Source organism: Lampetra fluviatilis, chromosome 31, assembly GCF_964198595.1.
Source record: "Lampetra fluviatilis chromosome 31, kcLamFluv1.1, whole genome shotgun sequence".
In the NCBI taxonomy this organism is placed as follows: Eukaryota; Metazoa; Chordata; class Hyperoartia; order Petromyzontiformes; family Petromyzontidae; genus Lampetra; species Lampetra fluviatilis.
Window position 1 is genome coordinate 1,436,913 of NC_136305.1, and position 22,588 is coordinate 1,459,500.

At 46.1% G+C, this 22,588-nt stretch overlaps 1 protein-coding gene across 2 annotated transcripts in view; it reads right to left on the bottom strand.

The window, feature by feature from the left end:
* Nucleotides 1-16,012: 16,012 nt before the first annotated feature.
* LOC144943565 (poly(rC)-binding protein 3-like) overlaps nucleotides 16,013-22,588 on the bottom strand; it is a 33,215-nt gene continuing 26,639 nt past the window's right edge. For both annotated transcript variants that reach the window (XM_078871165.1, XM_078871166.1), the window contains exons 10-11: nucleotides 20,998-21,053; nucleotides 16,013-16,998 (exon numbers count right to left, since the gene is read on the bottom strand). In XM_078871165.1, coding sequence (XP_078727291.1) covers nucleotides 16,533-16,998; nucleotides 20,998-21,053 — 522 coding nt within the window. In that variant the 3' untranslated portion in view covers nucleotides 16,013-16,532. The remainder of the gene's footprint in view (nucleotides 16,999-20,997; nucleotides 21,054-22,588) is intronic.

A 22,588-nucleotide genomic window follows, 5' to 3' on the forward strand; every position in this document is an offset into this window, starting at 1 on the left:
ACACTCAACACTCTAAATACACAGCAGCAGGCGTCAGGGTCGGTATAGAACCCGCGAACTCCTGTATACCAGGCGAGGGAGTTAACAGCTCCTAGCCACTGTGATGATGATGAGAGAGACACAGACCTGTAGACCAGGCGAAGGAGTTAACATCTCATAGCCACCGTGATGATGATGAGTGACACTCAATACAGCAGCAGGCGTCAGGGTCGGTATAGAACCCACGACCTCCTGTACACCACGCGAGGTAGTTAACATCTCATAGCCACCGTGATGATGATGATGTAGAAAATCGCAGCTGGCCAACAAAGTTGGAAGAACGCGGACGTCCGGCATGGTCCCGCGTCGATGTTGACATCAAAACATAAAAAAACTATAAAGACATAAAACTACCACGAGCCCTCATCCACTCTGCCTGTGTGCTGGCAAGAGGGGCAGCTGCAAGCGACGTCGCACGTGTCGTGTTGTTGTTGGTGTTACCCTTTAGCGGCACGGGGTGTGTTACTGACGAACGTGATGCGGATTGGACAACGTTCCCTTCGCACCACTCACAACGCAAGTTGAAGGAATGCGGCAACTACAACACATTGTCCTGCTGCGGAGGGAGCTGGTAGGAACGTTGTTGGGTTGCTCGGTCAATGGCCTGCAGGGTCGGTGTATTCCGCAAATATGCCCGACTGTGAGGGCGGGCACAAGCCGGCGTGAGTAGGTTAAACGTTGAGTTTTATAAGGGCACCACGGGGTGACCAGCCCCTCCCCACCCAGCCCCTCCCACCCCCCACCTCTCCCAGCCCCACCCCTCCCATTTTTGGATGCACGACGGACGGACACAATAATCCCCTGTGGGCTGGTGGAACCAGGTGGTCCCTACCAGCATTACACCACGTGTACCAGACCATTATAGAGGTGTTTTTCTGGGTTAGATCGCGTAAAACATGTGTCGTTAAACCCACCACCACCCGACACAGCCAACGAGTAAGGGTTGTCACGTTAACAGAACGTGGCCAATTCGTCACTAATTTATTATTGTTATTATTTCCCTTCTACGTGACTTTAGCGAAAAATCCAATAATATAATTCGTCACTAGTACAGCACCACCGGTGTGACACGCCTGGCGACTAATTGGCTGTGTCGAGTATTGGCTGCCGGTTTAACGACCCCTATATTTAAACGATCTAACCCACAAAACAACTAGAATTGTGGATGACATCGGTCGCGAAAGCCAGAGAAGTGAGTGCACGTCCCTGACAAAGATGGCTGCCGCGTCTCTCCGTCCGATGACGACGACTTGGGGGGGGGGGAAGAGATGCCCCGCGCCGCTGATTGGCTGAGCCGAAGGTTCAGAGGTCTCGCCACGCTGACCAATCACAATCTCCGTCGAGCCTCCGAGGAAGAATCCGATGAGCTGTGAAGCTCTTCCGCAAGCCACACGACAGATGGAAGCCATGCCCATGTTGCTGCTGATTCAACACGTTTGTGATGCCGTAGGCGTCAAGTGAACCTCGGGGGGGGGGGGGTCCCATAAGCCCCACGACGACCTGCCCTTCGAGACGAGCTCCACGCGATGCGCTCATCAAAGTTTCGTTTATTCTGCGCGTTCGTCCTCGCTGCTGCGCTTCGGGGGCCGTCCATAAATGACGTCACGCGATTTTGGACGATTTTTGACCCCCCCACCCTCGTCACACGGCGTCACAAAAAGTCAGACCCCCCCCCTCAAATATGACGTCACAAAGCTCTGCCCCCCCCCGCCCCAAAAAAATATAAAAACCATGCTTCAAATCGCTTTAAACTATTGTCATTGTAGTGCGTATTTAATGTGCTGCTGCACTCTGATGTTGTAGGAGAAAACATTTATTAAAACGTCTAATTAAGTAGAACGTGTTGTCTATATTTATTTACGCATTTTGATGTGACGTCACATTTCTCAACCCCCCCCCCCCTCGTCACACATCGTCACAAATGTCTGACCCCCCCCATCCCCTAGGTGCGTGACGTCGTTAATGGACGGCCCCTTGGACACGACACAACCACAGAACGATCCGCGTCAGGCGGGTCGCGGCGTTGATGTGCGCGGTGGGACGGAGTCGCTGAAAATAAATTCATTCATTTCGACGCATTCGTTATTTACGTGCTATGAAGAAGAACCATTGCCCGGAATGTCACCTATTGTGCACCTTTTCCTTTAAAGGCCACGTGGCTGATGTTTATAGTCAGTGGAAGCAGATGAGCAATGTGCCAGCAGAGGAAACATTTCAATGGGTGCATATTGCTGCTGTGACACGGCTCGGAAACGTGGCCACTGGCAAAGAAAATGGACACGTCGCCAGAAGCGATGATGGCCAATAGTTGAGACTTTGTTGAACTTCTTTCGCACCGTACTTCGCCAACCGTGCTAATTGGAGGTGCGGGGGGAAAACAACAAACTAAACACAAAAATCAGTTCTACAGAAATGAGTTTTCAATTTAAACTTAAAAGTGCGTGGCTTCCTAATACCGGAAGAGCGTTCCAGATGGCCGCAGAAACGCATCTGAAAGTGCGCGATGCGGTGGCAATCTTTGTTCGATGGCTAGCAGCCAAATGAGGGCACACGACCGTACGACGGCCTCGGAAATGGAGCGACTCTAATTGTTGAATTGCAAAAGCGTGAGAAATGGTGAAAGCTTGTGGAGACTTTCGGCAGTGGACATATCATGGCTTAGGATGTTAAAGATCACATTTGGTTGATACAACATCATAAATATTTGGATATGCAGCAGATGTAAGTTGCCGAAATAAAACAGCAATTCCACCAACAAATGATATTGTGAATTGTTCCACTGTAGGGCATTATGCGAAAAAAAAAAACATTCAATGAATATACCTGGAGTGGGAATATTTTTGCTATGGATTTTTGTGACCAAGGTTTTGAAACTGAATGCAGCTAGGGTTGCCACCTCTATGGTAGAAATAACTGAGACGTAACAAAGAAGAACTACAGCACATGTAACGGACAAAGAACGATACTTTTATGTCCCAGATAGACGTTTCCCAGGCTAGCTACCTCAAAAGGACAATCGCGGGAAAGCCAGATTGGGGTCTAAATGATAAAACAAGCAAGAGCAGGGTGTAGTGCTTTTGGAAAATGTAATTTGACAATGAAAATCATAGTGCCTGCCATGATAGTGGACAGAATATGAATGGGACTGACAAGGTGGAGTTAAACGGAAAAGTAATGCAAAAACACACGGAGAGATGCATGTTGGGAATTGCACTTTAAGTTAGAAAGAGGAAAACATGTTGACTATTGGATAAGTGGACTTGGGAAGCTCAGACTGCTCGAAGGGGTGAATATTAGATAGACGAGACTGGTCTCGCATTGGCAGTCAAAGGAGAGAACATGTCTGACTCAGGAGATGCAGCGATGATATCGGTTCAGGAGCAGGAGTTGTGTCATGGCAAGACCATGAAGGGTGGTGACGATGCGGGGAGGTTCTTCATCGGCCAGTAGACAGAACATGGCTATTGATACTGATTATGACACATCTGTGTCAGGGTTACAATTTATGCCGAGAAAAGAGACAAAACGGAGAATTTTTTTTGTTATTTTTTTTATCATTGTTATTATTGTTTCATTCCATTTCACATTTACAGGACTATTACGGAATCCAGGGTAAACGAGGGTTAGGCGAAGATTATAGATTATACTGGTGCGTTTAGGGATAAAACACTTGCATCACGTCAATTCATAACAAGGAGACAAATGCTTATGAGGAACATTTAAGTAATGGTAAAAATGGCATAGAATAAACAGCTAAAATAATTAAGCAGGCCTGCATAAATATATAGGAGCAACCACCAAAGTCAGTTTTGTTTCAATTATTTCAAGGAAAAGTTTGTTTTACCTGCAAAAGTACGTGAGAAATTCCACTTTGTGGGTTAAATTTTGCAAAAAAAAAGGACATTTTAGAGCTAATGCCTCTGAAGTCATTACAAAAAATCTACATTAATTCAGAAAATACTTAGAGAATCATGTACGGTAACCTAGGGTTTTGAGTTACGGTAACGTAATGCATGATCCCATAACATTTCTTTGTTGCACAATAAGATTCTATAAGATTGTATAACGCGTAGAAATAATATTAAGGTACATTTGAATAAACTTTAACAATTTACTTTAGTTTCACAAATGGAATTATCACCCTCCAGTAATTTTTGGAATGATGAAAAATTATGTGATTGATTTACATTATGGTGAATGGTATAGCACCACTAGTGGCTGCAGGGAAAATGCAATTGCGGCACCACATAGACCGATTAACAAATTAATTATTACACATACATTATGCAAAGTACGTGTTGTGAGCTTAAGAATCGATATTAATCGAACGATGCATTGTTCCACCCCATTTCAATATTGTATACAATCTTATAGATACGCAAACTAACATGAAGTACATTTTTTGTAAGTGGTGAAAACATTATAACAGAAGCAATTACAGTGAAATCCGTATTAGAAGCCCTGGGTTATCGTATTTTGTGTTGGTGGAATAATAAGGCGCTTGCTTATAATGACAAATTAATTACCTTTTATTCCAGAATTATCTCAATTCACACGTAATGGTATTTAAATTGCATTTATAAAAATATGATGGAAACATTTTATATATGCCGATGTCCTTTGTCATTACTCTGTCATTAAATAAAATCCTGGGAAATTAAGTTGTCCACAGTGAGCAGAGACATACGATCTCGTCTTGGCTCACGAGAAGGCTGCAAAGCCATCACATTTTATATTTTACATCAATCGGGAACTTCGCTGGCCCTCAGATTTATCAAAATGTGAGCACATTGGCAATAAAATCCAAGACTTCTCGGTCACTGCCCCACGTGCCTACATTTGGGTTTCAGAGCAGAGTATTGTTGTGAAATTAACTTTGTATTTGAAGGCTAAGTCTTTAACGACTGACCTATCTGTTAAACAACCCATTTGGGATCTTGTATACGGATCTCACTGTATTAGCAAAAGCAGCAGAACTGCCCCTACAACATAATAAAAACAATCATACGGGACCTTTACATGATTCCTTAAAAATAACTAACTAGAAAATTTGTGCAAATTAGTTGTTATAAACTTTAAAGGATTCATATAGGAGGTATTTGAGTTTCCTACAGGAATCTACGGCGTATATATTTGCAAAAGTATGTCCCGTAGGATTATTTGTTTTAAGTGAGGGTCACAATCCCGTGTCCTTGTTACATCACAGAGCGTGGTTGAATTTTCTAAACGTGGGTCCATTGTGGTGAATTTAGGATGAGAATCTGGGGATAACAGTTGCTGAATGTCGGCAAAACCTTGTAGGACAAAATAAAGACTCTGTGATGCAATAATATATTGCAGTAATTGTTTTTTCTGCATTCACTGCGTCGCGTGTGTTCATTTTTTTATTCTGAGTAATGTGCAAATAACCGTATCACCTGATTTTTGCCGTGTATTCTTGGCTTGACTATTGGCGCTGCTTTGTACACAATCAAGTTAGCGCAGAGTAAATAGTATGTCGTATCCAAGCAAAGAACACGATAGACAATGATGCAGACAAGAAGCACCTAGGCGACTAAATGTCAATACCATAACGAACCTTACTTCCATTGACCTCGGCAACACAGAGGCCATGTTAATATTGCACTTATAGTGGTTGTGTTGCAGGTGGAGCCCACGTTAATTTCTTAGGAACATTTTATGCGTTTCATAAAATGTAAGACAACATACTGGAGGAATGTTTATTTCATGTAAGCCTTTCTGGAGCAAGTTATTTACATTTTTCATCAGGAGACATGATTGTTAGCAGTGAGTTGTTGCTCAAATGAGCATTTAGGCGATGGTCGTCTCCTGTTTACAGCCTTGAGCCAGTGGTGGAAATTCCACATTCCTATGGCAGGGGCGAGTATCTACAGGACAGCCACTGTTGACTTCCCCACAAAGTGGCAATCAGTACTTAAAAGGGCACCATCAAAGCACAGATTTATATTTCATCATTCTAAGTGTGAGGTTGTACATCCTTTTAAAGTATAAATGATAGGATTTACATGTTGGATGTCGTGGGATTATTTACCAAATTGTCACAATGGTGAGTGACACTTGCACTCAACATGTGGAGTTGGTTTCATGTTCAACTGAATTGTTTTTTTTATATTTTCCTTCAAGGATCCTGGATTCAGTGAGCAGTTCTAGTTGGGCAAAGAGTCTGAGCAGAAAGGTTTTCACCTTTACACATGAGCATTGACCTCTTAAGAACTGCTGAGGGAACAATTACGAACCATTTTGTGAAGCCTCATGCATTATTTTCGACAAAATGGTCACATTCTGTTGTATATGAATACGAAATGGTGACATTTTAATTCAAGTATTTACTTTAAAAAGTGGAAATCACACTGTAAGTTATATTAATTTACAGCACAACCAAATGGCATTTTCACACCACTGTACTGCCAAATATGGATCGGTGCTTTGGCTGGATTTGCCTTGGGATTCGAGGCTTCACAGAAAATGAATGTAGGATTTAATCAATTGTATAATCGGAATCCGCGAGGTCTGATTAGACAAAAGGATGCCATACAACTAATGAAGTAAAGCATCAGAAATTAATGAGCTCCTCCTACAAACGAACCTCTGCAAGCACACGCCACAACGACACGATATTCAAAACCGATGACACATAGAACCTCAGCTGAAAATTAACAGACACAGACGCAAATTAACAGACACAGACGCAAACACGCGCACACACACTCACGTACACTCACGCACACTCACACTCACGCACACTCACGTGCAAGCATTTCATCGGGACACTCGTGCAATTGATGCCACAGCAAAATCTCATTACAATGAAACAAAGCCAGAAGAAGAAAATGTCTTGTTTTAAGTTGTAAAAACTGCAATGCTCCCCCTTACAAAGCATCACACGTGAAATTCCACGTGTGATGCTACGTGAACAAAAACTGAATTAGTGAAACTACAACCACACATGTGAACAATCCCAACAAATTGCATGTGGATCAAATATATCAATGCCGACTAAAAATGCACGTGCGTTCTCAACGACGTTCACACTTTTTGCCGTGAAAATTCTCTCGGATCGTCATTCTGCATTTTGTTTCTCCTCGTGCTCCATTGGGAAAGGCCACGTGGTTTTCCCCCCCTTAAATCAATTGCAACCTTCCTCAGTCGGGAGAACCACGAACAAAAGAAAATAGGATGGATGAATTCCTACACCGCCTCCTGTAAGGGAGTTCTTCATCGTGACCCAATGAGGCCCGGCTTGTTTGAGCGTTGTTTCTGGTGCGGGCCGTTGCCCGCAGTTTGTAATGAGATTGCGTGGGGCCGCGTCGCGCTCGGAAGTGCACACGTGCGCGAGTGAAACGAATTCAGAGACAACAATTCCGGCCGTTTAAATAAAAAGTACACTGACGGTCAAATGCACCCCGTCGCTTTTAGAAACCCCTATACACAGCACACACGGTTGACCAAGCATGCATCGACAATTATGAGCAACATTAGCTTCTACTAATTAGCATTGCACAGACAAGAGAAAGAAAAAATACAAATTAATCAGGCATAAAATGTCTGGTCGCCTTAAAGTAATCTACCTGAACTTTGTCGGCGGGCATTACTTTAGAAAACGAGCGGCTTTGCCATGCAGCACGATTTACACAACCACTGAGCGAAACGTAAAATAAGTGGGGGGAAAAGCGACGTGACATCATGCAAAGAAAATGCCCAGTATCCAAAAACGTATCGACGGTAAAACATGCCCAAGGGAACCACAAGTCACAAGGATGGGGTCACCTTCACGCAACTGTCAACGGGTCTGTCGTCTAATTCACGAAGACGTTTGAGCCAGTGGCTGATAAACGTTTGTACCCCTGTGACATGCTCAGAGAAATACACTTTTGGGTGTAGGCTAAGAGCATGAGGCCAATCTTATCGGTGACAAAACCTCTCCCTCTAGAACCGATAAACACTGCACTTTGATTCGCAAATCGTGTGGGCAGATGGAGGGATGATAGATTTTTTTTTCCAGCAGGGAAACACAAATTGTCCCTTTCCATCCCTCCTCCGCACACGACCTGAAGCAATCACTTCTTCACAAGCCCCGTGCTGCGGTCATCATTTTTGGACATCAATTAAAACCAGGCAATGGGTTGGAATGGCAAAGAGATCTGTGTTAGAGTTTGTCAAATTTCCCATGATAGAGTTACCTTTGTGCAGGCGGTGACAGCATTGGCCTGTGCTTCGAGTCATAATTGAAAGTCACCGCACCTGATTGGAACTAAACAATTGTAAACCCAGATTGAGCCACTTCCATTTGGGTAAGTGAAACAAAAATCACACCCTTGTTGGAATGCTGAAGGAAATCGAATCAAATAGAATTATGCACTCAAATTCTTGCAGGATACTTAAGTAATATAAATTTCCTGCAGATATTCTTTGGGTCTTTCGGTAAAGTCACAGGTTAAAACAATAAAATAAAAACTACGACGTTTCGACCGCAACACAAGTGATCGTCATCAGGAAAAAGGGGGGGGGGGCTCCTGATGACGATCACTTGTGTTGCGGTCGAAACGTCGTAGTTTTATTTTTATTTTATTATGATTATTTGTGAACCTATCTACATGACTTTACCAAAAAGACCCAACGAATATGAATTCCTGCAGTCACGAAAGCTTTAAGTCAAGATTGTCTACAGATGTAAAACTATATTTCATAAACCCTCGTGAAACAAAACTCCTGCATGATTTATTTTTGTGAATATATAGGATCCTTTAATAAATCAAAACCCAGAACCCTAAGCCCATCGGGAGGACTTATGGGATGTGGTATCCTATTGCCGCCGAGGAATTCCAAATTCCTCAACGTTCCCACAGGGCTTTGCTCAACTTGGACAAGATGTTTTGTTAGAGCGGCAGTCCGCGCATAAACCTATGGCACGCTTCACTTAACTGCTCGAAACGAAAGGTGCTTTTCCTCGTCTTCTGACACTTGCAAGTTCCACAAACGCTAACAAAAAAAATCCTCACACACATTTCACAAAGTAACACTTCAAACGCATCGAAGAACAACGTTTTAAAGTCACTTGTTGTGCGTTGAAGTCTGACAACCTGTGCCAACTTAACATTCTCCGTTAAAAACTATTTATTTAGGAGAATGTGACGTAGCGTTTGTTTAAAATAAAAAAAACGGGTCACATAAGCGCATATTGGACAGTCCTCTGGCAAAAAAACAACGATTCACATCCAACACTGCCTGTAAATGATGAGAAAACTCATCATCATCATCATCACAGCAGCATCGTGCAGGCTGGAAACAAACAGAAATAACACGCAAAGGCGTGCTGCTGCTGCTGCTCACAAACAGCAGGCAGGCACGCCTTCCCAGCATGCCGTGTGCGCATGTCATGTGACCGCGACATTGCATGGAAAATGCTATCAGCCTTGTCTAGACCACCAACTGAAAATAAAACAAAAAGAGCCAGCCTTTTACACAGAAATCCCCCAAAATAATCACACAAGTCCACAAGACGAAAGCATAGCTAACATCAGTAGGTAATGAGCGCTCTGGATTTTACACTTTCTCCAGAATCTCGATGTAACGCAGTTTGAGGGAGGGCATGTGCCAAGTGCTCAAGCCGCGATCCACACTGCCAACTCGCTCGCCAAAGGGGCTTTATGAAAGGCTGCCAGTCTTCGGGAAAGTGACCCCAACCCAGCAGTTTCAACGAGCAGGGCTAAAGCGTGCGGTGGTGGTGGTGGGGGGGAAGTGGGAAGAGACTCGTACATTCCGAGAGCGACGACAAAAGACGCTTTGTTTCAACTACTGAAGCCAGCGAGGAGTCACGACCGAACGTGTGGCCGGCCGTACGTGAAGCACACCGGCGTGACACGCGGACGATGCAACCTTGCAACAACCTTGCAACAACCTTGCAACAACCTTGCAACAACCTTGCAACAACCTTGCAACAACCTTGCAACAACCTTGCAACAACCTTGCAACAACCTTGCAACAACCTTGCATCGGTGAATACTCGCGAGTGTCGGCAGAACGCACCTTACGAGTGTGGGTGGCGAGCCGTAATTTGTTGGGTAGGTGTCGGACGAGTTTGCCAGCCTTGTGCTGCGATTTTGAAATCATCGCTCTTGCAATACGCAGCACGCATTGCCCCTTTCGCCCGTAGCGCGAGGCTGCAAAGAAGTCACTTGTGCCCACACACTCTCAGTTCTGGATTTGTGGGCATTGGCGCCCTCACCTTTAGCTAAAGGCAGCAGACAAGCCTGACACTCGGGATTCATGCAGCAGCAGCAGCAGCAGCAGCAATATTTTCCATCACCGCTTACAGTAGTTCAGATTTACTATCCACCACTGCAGTGGATAGTTCAATAAGTCGCTATTTAACAAGCACTACTTTTGATCGTTAGTGTACTCAATTATTTGTGTTACTTATTTACTGTATTTTTGAGAAATTAACTTTGCTGAAGTGATTTTTTTCCAGACTTGTTACTGCATTAATGAAATCTAATTTGTATGTTATCTCCGGACCGTAATTTACCAAAATATTATACGTTTGTATTTAACATGTATTATTCTGTTTCATTAGCTGAGAAAGCCGTCACATTGATTAAAAGTTGCTTTTACAAAACTTGACAATGAAAGTATTGTATATTAATAGTATGAAAAAACAATAATTAAGTAATGTACTTAAAAACACAATTTTATTTTGTAACATTTTAGTAAGCTTGTATAATTGTTTACAATTTGACGTGATCTGAATTATGCTAACAGCCTCAGGCTTTAAAACCATCCAGCTTAACAGAAACGAAATCAGTAGCTGCAGTTCATTAATGTATAACAAAGCAATTAAACGTGTGGATGATCAGAATTTTCAACAATAAACGAAAAACACTCAATGTTATTACTTACTGATTTAAGATATATTTAACCCACGTCACAATAAAAAATGCACCTAATACTTTTTCCCTTTTCAAATTATGGACTTATTTTAATTGTTATTATTTATTTAGCATTCATGTAATTGGAGAATTTTAATATTTAATGCTTATTCAACGCACTAACCTGGACCTCTCTCGTTGCATCATCTGCTCTTTTGACCGCGAATTTTTGTTTTGTTATTTTGCTCAGAGAAGCGTCTCAATGTGCACCATCTCCGGCAGGCAGATCGGTTATCTGACTGACGCTGAACATCGACACTGCGTATTGAGTTTCGCAGCGACTGAAACATCACACGTTGGGATTGCGCGCACCGCGAGGGCATTGACCACGTGGGACAAGAGTGTGCCAAGTGAAGCCACATCACTTTGCCCTCCATCGCGAGCATGGGCTGCAACACCTTGCTCCGATATCAACAACCCCCATGGTTCATATCGTCGTTGTCACTTGTAAAGTGCCTCGCTGTGACCCAGTCTGCCACACGAGGTGTGTTGAGTTTTACGCGATGATCTTGTCCTATGTGGGGTTATGAAATCGAAGGTGCGGCGATTCGCAGCCGATAAAACAATTGGGTTTGAATGAGGTTCATGAGAGATGCTGACACTTTTCTTGAGGTCAACACTAACATTAAATGTGTAAAACTGAAAGAGGAAAATGTATGTCATCAGCCAATATGTATAAGCACGATATTTTTTTTCATGAAGCTTTAATGACTATAAGAGATTAATTCATGCAACATATGGCTACGTACGGTGCGAAAGAAGTTAAACATAAATAACACGTGTTTTTTGTAAGTACGTTCTAATTGTAGCGTTTTTAACTGAATGTTTAAATCTCTTTCAATGAATATTTGCAATCATCACAACCCTCTCAGATAACGGGCCAAATTACCATAAACATGTTTTTTTTCACAGTTTTCAGTAAACGTGTCGCATTGCATATTCTCTATAACCACTGTAAATACTGTAGGATTTCTTTATTTCTTTAGTTTGCATAGGATGGTGATCTGGTAGAGTACAGATCGTCAACGTGATCTGAGAAAGAGGAGTGTGCAGCAATACGCTGTGCCCATGGGATGTCCGCGGGTGGGCAGACAACTTGGGTTTGTTGATGCCAAGAAAAGTGTGAGCGTCAAGAGAAGCGACGCGACCACGAGACCTACGTGGACACCAGAGTTTCTAAGTCTTCGTCGGGTAGTCATTTGTTTTTTAAATTGCAAATCTGTCGGAATGTTTTTCTTTATAATTCGATCGAACCACATCGAATGGGTACGCGTAGCCAGAGAAATGTGAGACATTTCAAAAATGTTGTTCCTTAATATATTTTGCAAAACAAACATGCCTCATTAAGGCCACATGCAAGATGTGTTCAGCATCAGTGAAAAACACTGTATTTACAGATGGATATTTAGATTGCACTGGGTTTTTTTCTTCACTCAAAACATATCGCGAATAATATTTCTTGATCGAAGGTGGCATTTGGGTGGTGTGTTTTTCTGCTTGTTTTTAAACAACAACAACATCGACCACCGTGAAGGCAGTAACTCTGGCTGCTGCCCCGGGGTCCGGTCTCAGTACGGGCAAAACTTGGGCCGCTCAACTTTCCGAGCGGCGCACAGGGCGGCGGACGAGGAGGGCATTCCCGACGCCGCTTCGGCTGCCGGGGAGAATTGTGGGCTGTAGGCCACGTGGTGATGGCTCTCGGGCCCGCCACGCTCAACGGTAAAACCCGCCGCCACTGCGTGAGCGGCAGCGGCCGAGGATGGGGCGAAGGGGAACGGCTTGAGGCCCGGCAGGCTCAGCGGGTGCAGGGTGGGGATGTGGCACGGGTACGGAGGGTAAGGGGGCATCGCTGCCGGGGAGAAGGGCATCGGAGGCAGGGGCACGGTCGCCAGCGGCATGGCGGCTAGGGGGAGTCCGGCGGAGCTAACGGAGGTGGCGGCCGAATCAAAGCCCGCTGAGAACGTCACAGACGGATCGGGGGCTTTAGACATGTCTACACTGCGGACAGAACCAGCGGGCAGGGGGCACAGGGAGCACGGCAGAGGGGGCACAGTGGGCAAAGGGGGGGGGGGGGGGGACGATAACAATGGAATTGAAGGTAAAAGGATGAAATGATACAAATAACACGAAATTAAAGTTGTAGTAGAAACAATAAAGGAAAGTGTGGGGTGGCAAATGTTGACAAGGGATAGTGTTTTTGGCAAGGGTTCAGGGGAGTGCTGACACATAAGGGTAGGGTCAGGGTACGGGGAAAATGTGATTTGGGAGCAAGAGAGGGAGACAAGTCACAATGTTAGAACTGAGAAAAAAAAAACACTGGTAATAAAAGTTAATTTGTGAAAATTCTCCGGAGAGATTCTCGGGATTTTCTTTTGACAATTGGATTTGCAAGAAAAAGAAACAAGGGACAGTGTTACAGGAGACTCTGATATCCGCACGGTGGGTTAGCCGCATTCCCTAGTTCACCACCCTCTCAATCGCCGCTGCTATTTTGCCTAAATGCTGCGGCTCAATCTGATCGCGTGACCCGCGCAGACACAAAGATCCCCCGAACAGCCTCACGCACCGCAAGGGCAAGTGCTGTTTCTTAACGAGCGCACGTTAACGTGAACCACGATGGGGCGGTGCGGGCAGCGATACGCCCAGTTTGCATTCGCCTCTCTCCAATTCGGATGTTTTCATATTCCACGAGCTGCTCGCGTGTAAGACCCACTCAACTTCAGGGAAGGCCCCAACAGATTCAGATACCAGTTGCCACCGATGTTAACCATGGCCAGGAATCCAACGCAGGCTCGGAGCGCAGTGTGCGAAACCACTGCACAAGCACAACCAACCCCTCTCCCCACACGCGCACGTACACCCGCAGCCCAGCACAATTCACAACGTGTTCACCCGCCCGAACCACTGTGGATAGCAGAGCCTCCGGTGCGCGTACGTATAGCTGCTCACTAGATATCGTATTGCTTTAACACGTGTATTTCGATACGTCGACGTACCACATTCAATGTCATTTGTGCATCGGACGCATTTGACCACACCGCTGTTTGGCCGGCGCCTCGGATTGGTGATCAAATCGTATTCCTCACCGGGTTTTTCAAAGCAAAATAAAAAAAATTGCTGGAGCAAGATAGGAGGATTAAGATGGCAATAAAAGTTTACTTTAGACATTAACCAGTTACAATGTTTGAAGTAAGCTCACTAATTTAAAAGCTCTGGTTCAGGTTAAGTTTATCTCTTTCATTTGTTCTGTAAATTTGTCTGAAGGAGAAACAGCCGTTTGTAATAAGATGGTCACGTGGCAGCGTCCCTCTCCGATGCGTTTTCGGGTTGTGCCGCATGTCGTTCGGCACGATGTCCGACGTTTCGATCCCAACAGGTGCAGCGAAACGTCGGACATCATGGAACGTAACATGCGGTGCAACCTGAAGCCACATCCGAGAGCTCTGGGGGATGTGTGATGACTACGCTCGTTGTTAGGTGGTTTATCTTCATAAGATCGAGTCGTTTTGTGGGGCCTCTTGTTTTGAATGCCCTTTACCAACTTCACCCCCCTCTCCCCTGTTCAATACACGATGCAAACAAACTAAACAAAATGAATAATTAAAGCTGTCGACAAATGTGAATGTTATAGAATATCTTAGATGATGATGTAAGTGGGGAGGTGAAAGGGCCGATTTTGAGAGGATCGCCTTTATAAACAATAAAACATGTTTTTTTTAATGAGCAAATGTAAATAACTCTGTAAATGTTATGAAATGAAAGCACAATTGGTGGTTCGAGGAATTCGCAAATGTAGGTGAATTTTTAGGGTCATATAAGATTCACGTTCAATTGAATTGCCAATGGGATTGTCATGACCACACATTGATTGCGAGCCTTCTCTTTAAGTGTGCCGGGTGAATGCACCGCACACATGGCACGTTGTTCAACGGTCTCGAGTGAGAGACTGAAGTAGACCGCTCTCCCAACAAACTCTCTGGAGCAGTGGTTCTTTACTTTGCGGTGCACGCTGCACCTCCTGGGCGTGCGAGATGCCCTTTCTGGGGGTGCGACACATGGCCAGATGTTTTTAGAAGGTAAATCATCGAAACACAAATTAGGCACGGCCACGTTCAGCACAACTACTGTGTTTAATCAAACACATTGCGTTCATTAACATTATTTAGAAAAATTACGATCGAGAACCAGAAGGGGTGCAAGGCTGCAGTCAAGGTGAACTACCACTGCTCAAGAACACGGCCACTTAGCCGCGAGTTGTTTGGGTTGCCGCCGGGAGCCGCGGTCCGGGCTCAGGCGTCTGCGCGCCGAGCTCGGCAGAGGGAGCCAGGACTCGCACTGCGAGGTGGCAGTGTGACCACCAACTCGACAGGACTGTTGGATCACACTCCGCCGGGCGAATGCACAGGCCGTCTGGCCAGAAAGCCCCACAATCAAGTGTACCTTGGCATTTTGGAAAAGGGAAATTGAGTACAAACTCTTATGAACTCTTCACTTTTTTGTTCGGCAATCCTTAACACCGCATTGCATGCGGTTGCCAATTATTCGTGAACAGTTATACGGGGCACTGTTTTGATCACGCGGTCGCATTGTTGAAGGAGTTGGTCGGCTGGCAAAGGTGAAACCGGGGCACGCGTGGAGTTGGTGGAATGTTTTATGATGATGATGATGATCATGATTTCGATAAACTTTCCTGGAACCTGTTGCTCAGGTACAGATTATCTCTCAAGATTGGCCACATTTATGATAAGCAAAAAAACCTCATCATCCGATCATTAAACTCCAGCCTTGGTTCAATAAATATTCATCACAGGAAGCACTTCTTGTGATTTGGACTGGGACGAAGGGTGTACATGAAGACACGCTGCTTTATGGATCTTCACTGTTCCATAAAAATTTTTTTTACCAATATCGAGAAAAAAGCACACATACACACACGTTGCAATCTGTGAGGCTACTACTACTCCCATTTCTATTGCAGTAGGGTTATTATTGTCGTGATCGCTGCCGCCCCCCCCCATTCATAACCCCCCCGCCCCCCTGCCAAACCTCGACTCTCCACTCCGTGGACTCCCCTGCCGAGTCACGTGTCAGACCTCTCAAGTCAGAAGACGAATCATGGACAGAAGCGGACATTGGGGGATGCGATGTTGAGTCCTGGCAGCGTGAGACTGCCGCGAGTACGTGTAGCGTCACCATGCAAATGATGACATGCATCGAGTGTTTTGTTGTTCATGCTGCTATCCAGTTTGTCTTTAAATCACGGTGCAATTTCTGTGTTTGACCCACAGCAACAAAAATAAGAATACAGATTAAACCCACCACCACCACCTACCGGGTGCCACGAGATTGACCGTCGATGGCATGGGGACGATCGTTACATTACATTCGTCTGTAATGCGTCAATGGCTCCCATGCTAGAGGAGGAGTGGGTGGAGGGGGGTACCGATCGCCACAAGCGCCTAAAGATTTGAGAGGTCCGATTCGTGTCCTTGCCTGCGAGTTCCCGTACCGCCCCACCAAACCAACCACCCCCGCGACTGCCACGGCTCACAGGACGTAGAGGGTACGCCGGGGCGGGGTGGGAGCCGCCCACCTGATGCCGGAGAGATAATGCGCCAGTCCTGTGGTGGGGCTGGACACATGCTGCTGCTGCTGGTGCTGCTGCTGGTGGTGGTGCTGGTGGTGGTGCTGGTGGTGCTGCTGCTGTTGCTGCTGCTGTTGCTGCTGCTGGTGGTGCTGCTGCTGGTGGTGGTGCTGGTGCTGGTGGTGCTGGTGATGATGATGATGATGTGCGTGCGCGTGGTCGCTCTGGATCACCAGCGCATGGCTATGACAGGGGGCCGAGGCGGTGGGAATGAGCAGCGTGGGATCCTGCGGCTCGTGTGGCGGCAGCGGCGGCGGCAGCGGCGGTGGCGCCGCTATCGGCGGTGCCTGGGCTGCTGACGAGGGCGGTGGGAATTTCATGTGAGCGGGCACGGGCTCTCGCAGCTCATTAATCTTGCTGTGGCCCTGTCTGCCGATGACAAATTCCCGGTTAGCTGCAGGGGCACAGGATAACTGCCTTATGGACAATGCACTTCAAGCACACATTCCATCACACGTTGATGTTAATGCACAGGCAGCAGTGACGGCGCGGGGAATAGTGAGGGAGGAGGGTCGGTGCGAGGAGGGGCAGGTGTAGCGGGGATTGCCGTGGCTCTCCGTCGTGCCGTCAGGTTGTACCGCGCGTTGTTCGCTGTGGCGTTCCACGTGTTCGCTCCACGTGCTGGCGGCTTCGCCAGAAACGAACAACCCACGGCGGTACAACCCGAAAACGCACCGGAGAGCTGTACAGCGCAACTGCGAAAGCCTGCGCAGTTGCTTGCCGATAATGTGAGATCGCCGAGTGACGGCGTGTGGACAGGGTGCGAGCAGGCACGGCATGACACTCAAGGTTGTAGGCATATAACGACGCGTCGATTCATCGATTAACGCACACGATGCATGCATTGAGGAGCGTGCGTAAGAACTGATTAGGTTTAACTTGTGTAGCGTGGAGTGTCAGCGCAGCGTTGGGCGCCCTGGACTATGAACCCCGGCGACTCGAGATCGATTTCCAGCCACGGCAAACGACAACGGCGAAGTAATACCTGAACCAGTTCCTGGAAACCGCCTTCACCAACTTGCACTGACCAGCGTGGTGAAGTTTGACAAACAACTCCCGTGACCCAGACAGCTTGGAGAGGGCTTAATCCAGCAGTGGATTGACAAAGGGCTGTAAAATTAATTCGTTGATGTGATATTTTACAACTAGATCACGCAAACCCTGAAGGCACCGCAATGTAAAAAAGAAAGAATAAATTTCATTTAGAAAAAATAATTATATAATCACATCGCAACTCTGATTAGTGACAATACATCGAACTGTAGCCGGAGTAGGGGAGTTAATCGTTATATACCTCGCGGATGGCCGCCCCTGTCGTCTGTAGGCTGTCTGCTGATTGCTAACAGGCTGTGAATGATCAGTCAGTGCGCTGTCAGAGAATCATTTCAAAAGGGGAAGATTTTGTAGGGAAAGGGGAGTGCCTTGGTTCAAAAATATGATAGATGGGGCACCTGCCTGAGCTCAAGAGCATGCTCCATCGTCGCTGCATACAAGACAACGTCACAAAGTTTAGTGGGTTCTTTTGTGCGGTTGTTTTGTGCACGTCATGTGAACTAAACCGGGTGAGAGATCATTGAGATAACGTCGTCCTTTCTTTGCAAGGGAGACCTGGGATGGCAGCAAATAAAACTGTGTGCAAGCGGCGGCGGCGACGGCGGAAGAAGGTTCATTGAAATAAAAGTAAAAACGTTCTTGTCAACCGAAATCAATGTGCGCGCAGACACGCCGCAAAGCATTTCACTGACTGAGCAGAGAGCAACACAAACAACAAGATGGAAAAATGGGGCACGGGGTTCGGACTGAGATGCTAACGCAATGTGATGCGGGGTGAGAGGCAATCATAAACACGAAACTCCTTCACCGCCCAGCCGCACACGCAACTCTTTCTCACGCCGTCGCTCTGTTGAAACGCGCGGCGTTGTATTTATTTAACGATTTAGTAATTTTATCAAAATATATTTTGTAACCGTCCATCTAATAATTTGTTGCTCATTGATTTTTGTCGTCATAATCATCATCATCACCACCACCACCACCACAAATAGATTATTTATAAATATACAGTAACGTTTCAAAACAAATGCTAGTCTTACACACGAAACCAAACAAGCAAAATGTGAATTATTATTCTATATATCCCAACAGGCACTAATGGGTCATAATTTCTTAAATGTCTACCTTCATACGCATGCCTCCATACAGACTCGTATCTGTTGCACGATAGCTTCGTGCAATGCGGATGACCATGAATAGTTATTTAGATTTCATTCTATTCCATTCGTGCGTCTGATAACCTAACATGATCGGGGGCTGCATGCCACTGTCGAGGTCTGCTGTCCACGAGAGGACTTCAGGAGAGAGACTCCGTGTGGTTTTGCTGTTCCCCCTCCTTCCTTGACGGTGGTTTGTTCTGCGGTCCACAGTGCGGGTTTCATGGTCCCAGTCGCACTGCGCCTTGTGTTTAAATGATTTATTTTAAATTAATATACAGTCATTCGTGGAACAATAACCCGCACAGGAAATAGAGACACTCAGCGACCTGCCTCGGCTCTAATGAGTCCCATCAACCACCTGACCTGGATAAATCACGGCTCATGATGCTGATATTTGTCCTGTTTGCTTTGTAGCAGCTGTCCTTGTGTGGCTAAGTGAGTGCCCGCTTAATGGTTGAGGGGTTAAACAATTGAGGGCGAGATAGAGTGGACGACAAAGAGAGAGAGCGAGCGAGAGAGGAAGGGAGCCAGAAACGCATGGAGAGAGTGAGCGGAGGATGGAGAGTGTGTGCACGTGACGGAGGCTGGGCGAGCGCTGTATGAGAGAGTGAGAGAGCAGTGAATGAAAGAGTGATTGAGTTAAAAAGTGATGCAAGAGGGCGAATGACTCGAAGAGCCAGCAAGAGATGAAGAGCGGTGGGTGAGCGAGAGACAGAGAGACTGAGAGAGAGAGAGGGCGAGCGAGTAGCGCTGTAGATCATTCCAGAAGGGAGGGCAGGCGGGCACGACAAATGTGATCACTCCCGATGTGCGGCCAACGTGGCGGAAAGTAAAGAGATGGGCGCTCGCGGCTAAACAGCAGCACACAACAAAGGCCTGTGCACAGAGGACATTGCGTGGGCTCTCCGCTCACTCTCTGCCTCTCTATCGCGCATTTGAGCCGAATTACCAGACGAAAGAACACGGGAAGGTCAGCTAGAAACATCCATTAATTATTCATACATGTGTTAATTTAGGCCCTCCAACGCTGTAACGTATTTGTATTTAAAGACAGGTTCCCTCAGTGACAGTGTTGCATCGAGCAGAAAGTATCTGGCGATTGGACGCGCTGCGGCTTGCTGATGAGTGCTAAGAGCTTGAAGCCTGTCCAAGTGTTTTGTGGAGCTGTTGGCTGCGAACTGGTCAGCTCTAGGGCACTGGCGTGCGCTCAACACACACACACACACCACTCAGCCCACACACACACAGACACACACACACAGACACACACACACACAGACACACACACACCACTCAGCACACAGACACACACACACACAGACACACACACAGACACACACACACACCACTCAGCACACACACACCGCTCAACACACACACACACACCACTCAACACACACACACCACTCAGCACACACACACACCACTCCACACACACCGCTCAGCCCACACACACACACCACTCACAGAATGCTCCCCCTCGGTAGATCCTGCGCACAATTTTTGAAAAGCGAAATTAACTTGCATGTGCCCCTCGAATTTGAATTCCCTAAGAGGCAGGACCTCAGATGACCCGTCGTCTCGGTAAAAGAGGCTATCGCAAATTGACGGCACAGTTTTGTAAACGATGAATGAGCGGCCTCTGCTTGCCACCACTGGGCTAAGTGCTCTGCATGTTACGGATCAATGAACTTGATTAAAATCGGTTCTTGAGCTGACAAACACTTGCATCGAATTCACCTGTAACAATCAGTTATTTACAATTACTGCAAATAATCTGCCACTGAGGCTAATTGGGGTAATAACAAGTGTGCAAATGAGACAGAGCAAACGATAAATAATACAAATTGTAGGCAAACATCAGAGAAAAATAATGGGATAATGGGCATGAATTGTGACAATTCGTCAAATCACTTGGTGGGGCGTGAGAGTGCGAACATTCCATGCTCACCAAACAACTACACCGCACAATGCAAAGTACAGCAACACAAATACACCGATGCACACACCCACACAAGCATGCACACACGGCGACAAGACAATTATTCAACGTGTTCACGCGTCGGGATACCAGGACACTGGCATTGCCTCGTGGCCTGGCAAGGGTGGGACGCGGGAGACGGAGGAGCCGTCAAGGGTGGCCGCAGCAACTCACATCATGGGGAAAGCCGAGTTCATGAGCACTTGTCTCGGCAGCGGCATCCACACTTGCTGCGGGGGTCAGAGGGCACGGGGAAGAGCAACACTCGCGTTAGGGCGGCCGCCGCAAGGGAAGGGCAGTGGCCTCCAGTGCCCGGAGTTTCGATACGGCATCTCGTATACTGAGAAAATAAACCACGACTATTTTTTATTAGCAGGTAAGGCCACACTGAGATATATAGCAATTTTTCTAGAAGCGACCTGGCTCTCACAAATGATAGCTCAACAAAGTGGCTTGTCAGTTTAACACGTAGCAGGCTTTCGCGACCAATGTTATTCATAATCAACGTTTTTGGGTTTAGATCGCGCTATTTATAAATGTGTCGTAACCCTCCACCACCCGACACGGCCAATCAGCAAAAAAGTGTCACGTTGACAAAAGACAAATAGTTCACTGCTTTAGCCCACCGGTGTGTTGCATCGTGAAACCACAACATTTACAATTTTTGAGTACGACGTTTCGCTGGTAATTGCATCCAGCATCATCGGGCAATTCGCCAGAATGGTGAGGCTCTGCTCTTGCGCTCGGTCTTAAATAGTGGCTTGTCGCGTGTAAATGTATAGCAGCCAAATACTCTACACACGTTTCTAAATGTGGAGGGAAAAACCGGAGGACCCGAAGAAAAATCTGCACGACCAAGAATAGGCTTGACTATTTCTGGCAATAACACAGGAGGTGTTAAGTGTTCAAACACGAAACAGATACACCTTAAATTTCGATTTAAAGCTTTCGTGACTGCAGGGATTCATCTTCTTGGTTCTTTCGGTAAAGTCACGTAGAAGGGAAGTAATAAAATAATAAAAATAAAACATAATAAAATAATTCTCACGACGTTTCGGCCACAACGCAAGCAGCCGTCCTCAGGTGAAGAACATGACTGTCGATAAGACAAGAGCAGAGCCTCTTATCGACAGACATGTTCTTCACCTGAGGACGGCTGCTTGCGTTGTGGCCGAAACGTCGTGAGAAGAGCCTCTTATCGACAGACATGTTCTTCACCTGAGGACGGCTGCTTGCGTTGTGGCCGAAACGTCGTGAGAATTATTTTATTATGTTTTATTTTTATTATTTTATTACTTCCCTTCTACGTGACTTTACCGAACGAACCAAGAAGACAGATACACCTTCTATTGCAAGGCATCATGCCTGCGTCAACCACACGTACTTGCTTTTAAGGGATTACATCTTGAATCATTGCCTCACTTGATGCAGCTAATCCGGCTGTGACGGTCCCACCTGATGACGGAGACTTGTGTTGCCTCCGAAACGTCGTGATTTTTGTTTTATTTTATTTTTTATTAATTTTGATGTTTTACCTACGTGACTTTACCGAAAAAACCTAAGAACATGCAAACAAGCATGCTGTGTCGCCTTTTAGCGTTATCTGGTCCAACAGCGGCGAGACAGAGCCATAGAGAAGGCAGCCTCAGTTTCAAAGACAACGCGGATATTATCAGAGCATATTTGTGAGCATGTTTTTGCCACAAGTACGTGCTGACTCGATTCCTTGCAATCGGAGGCATCTGTTTGGTGTAAGAACATCTTA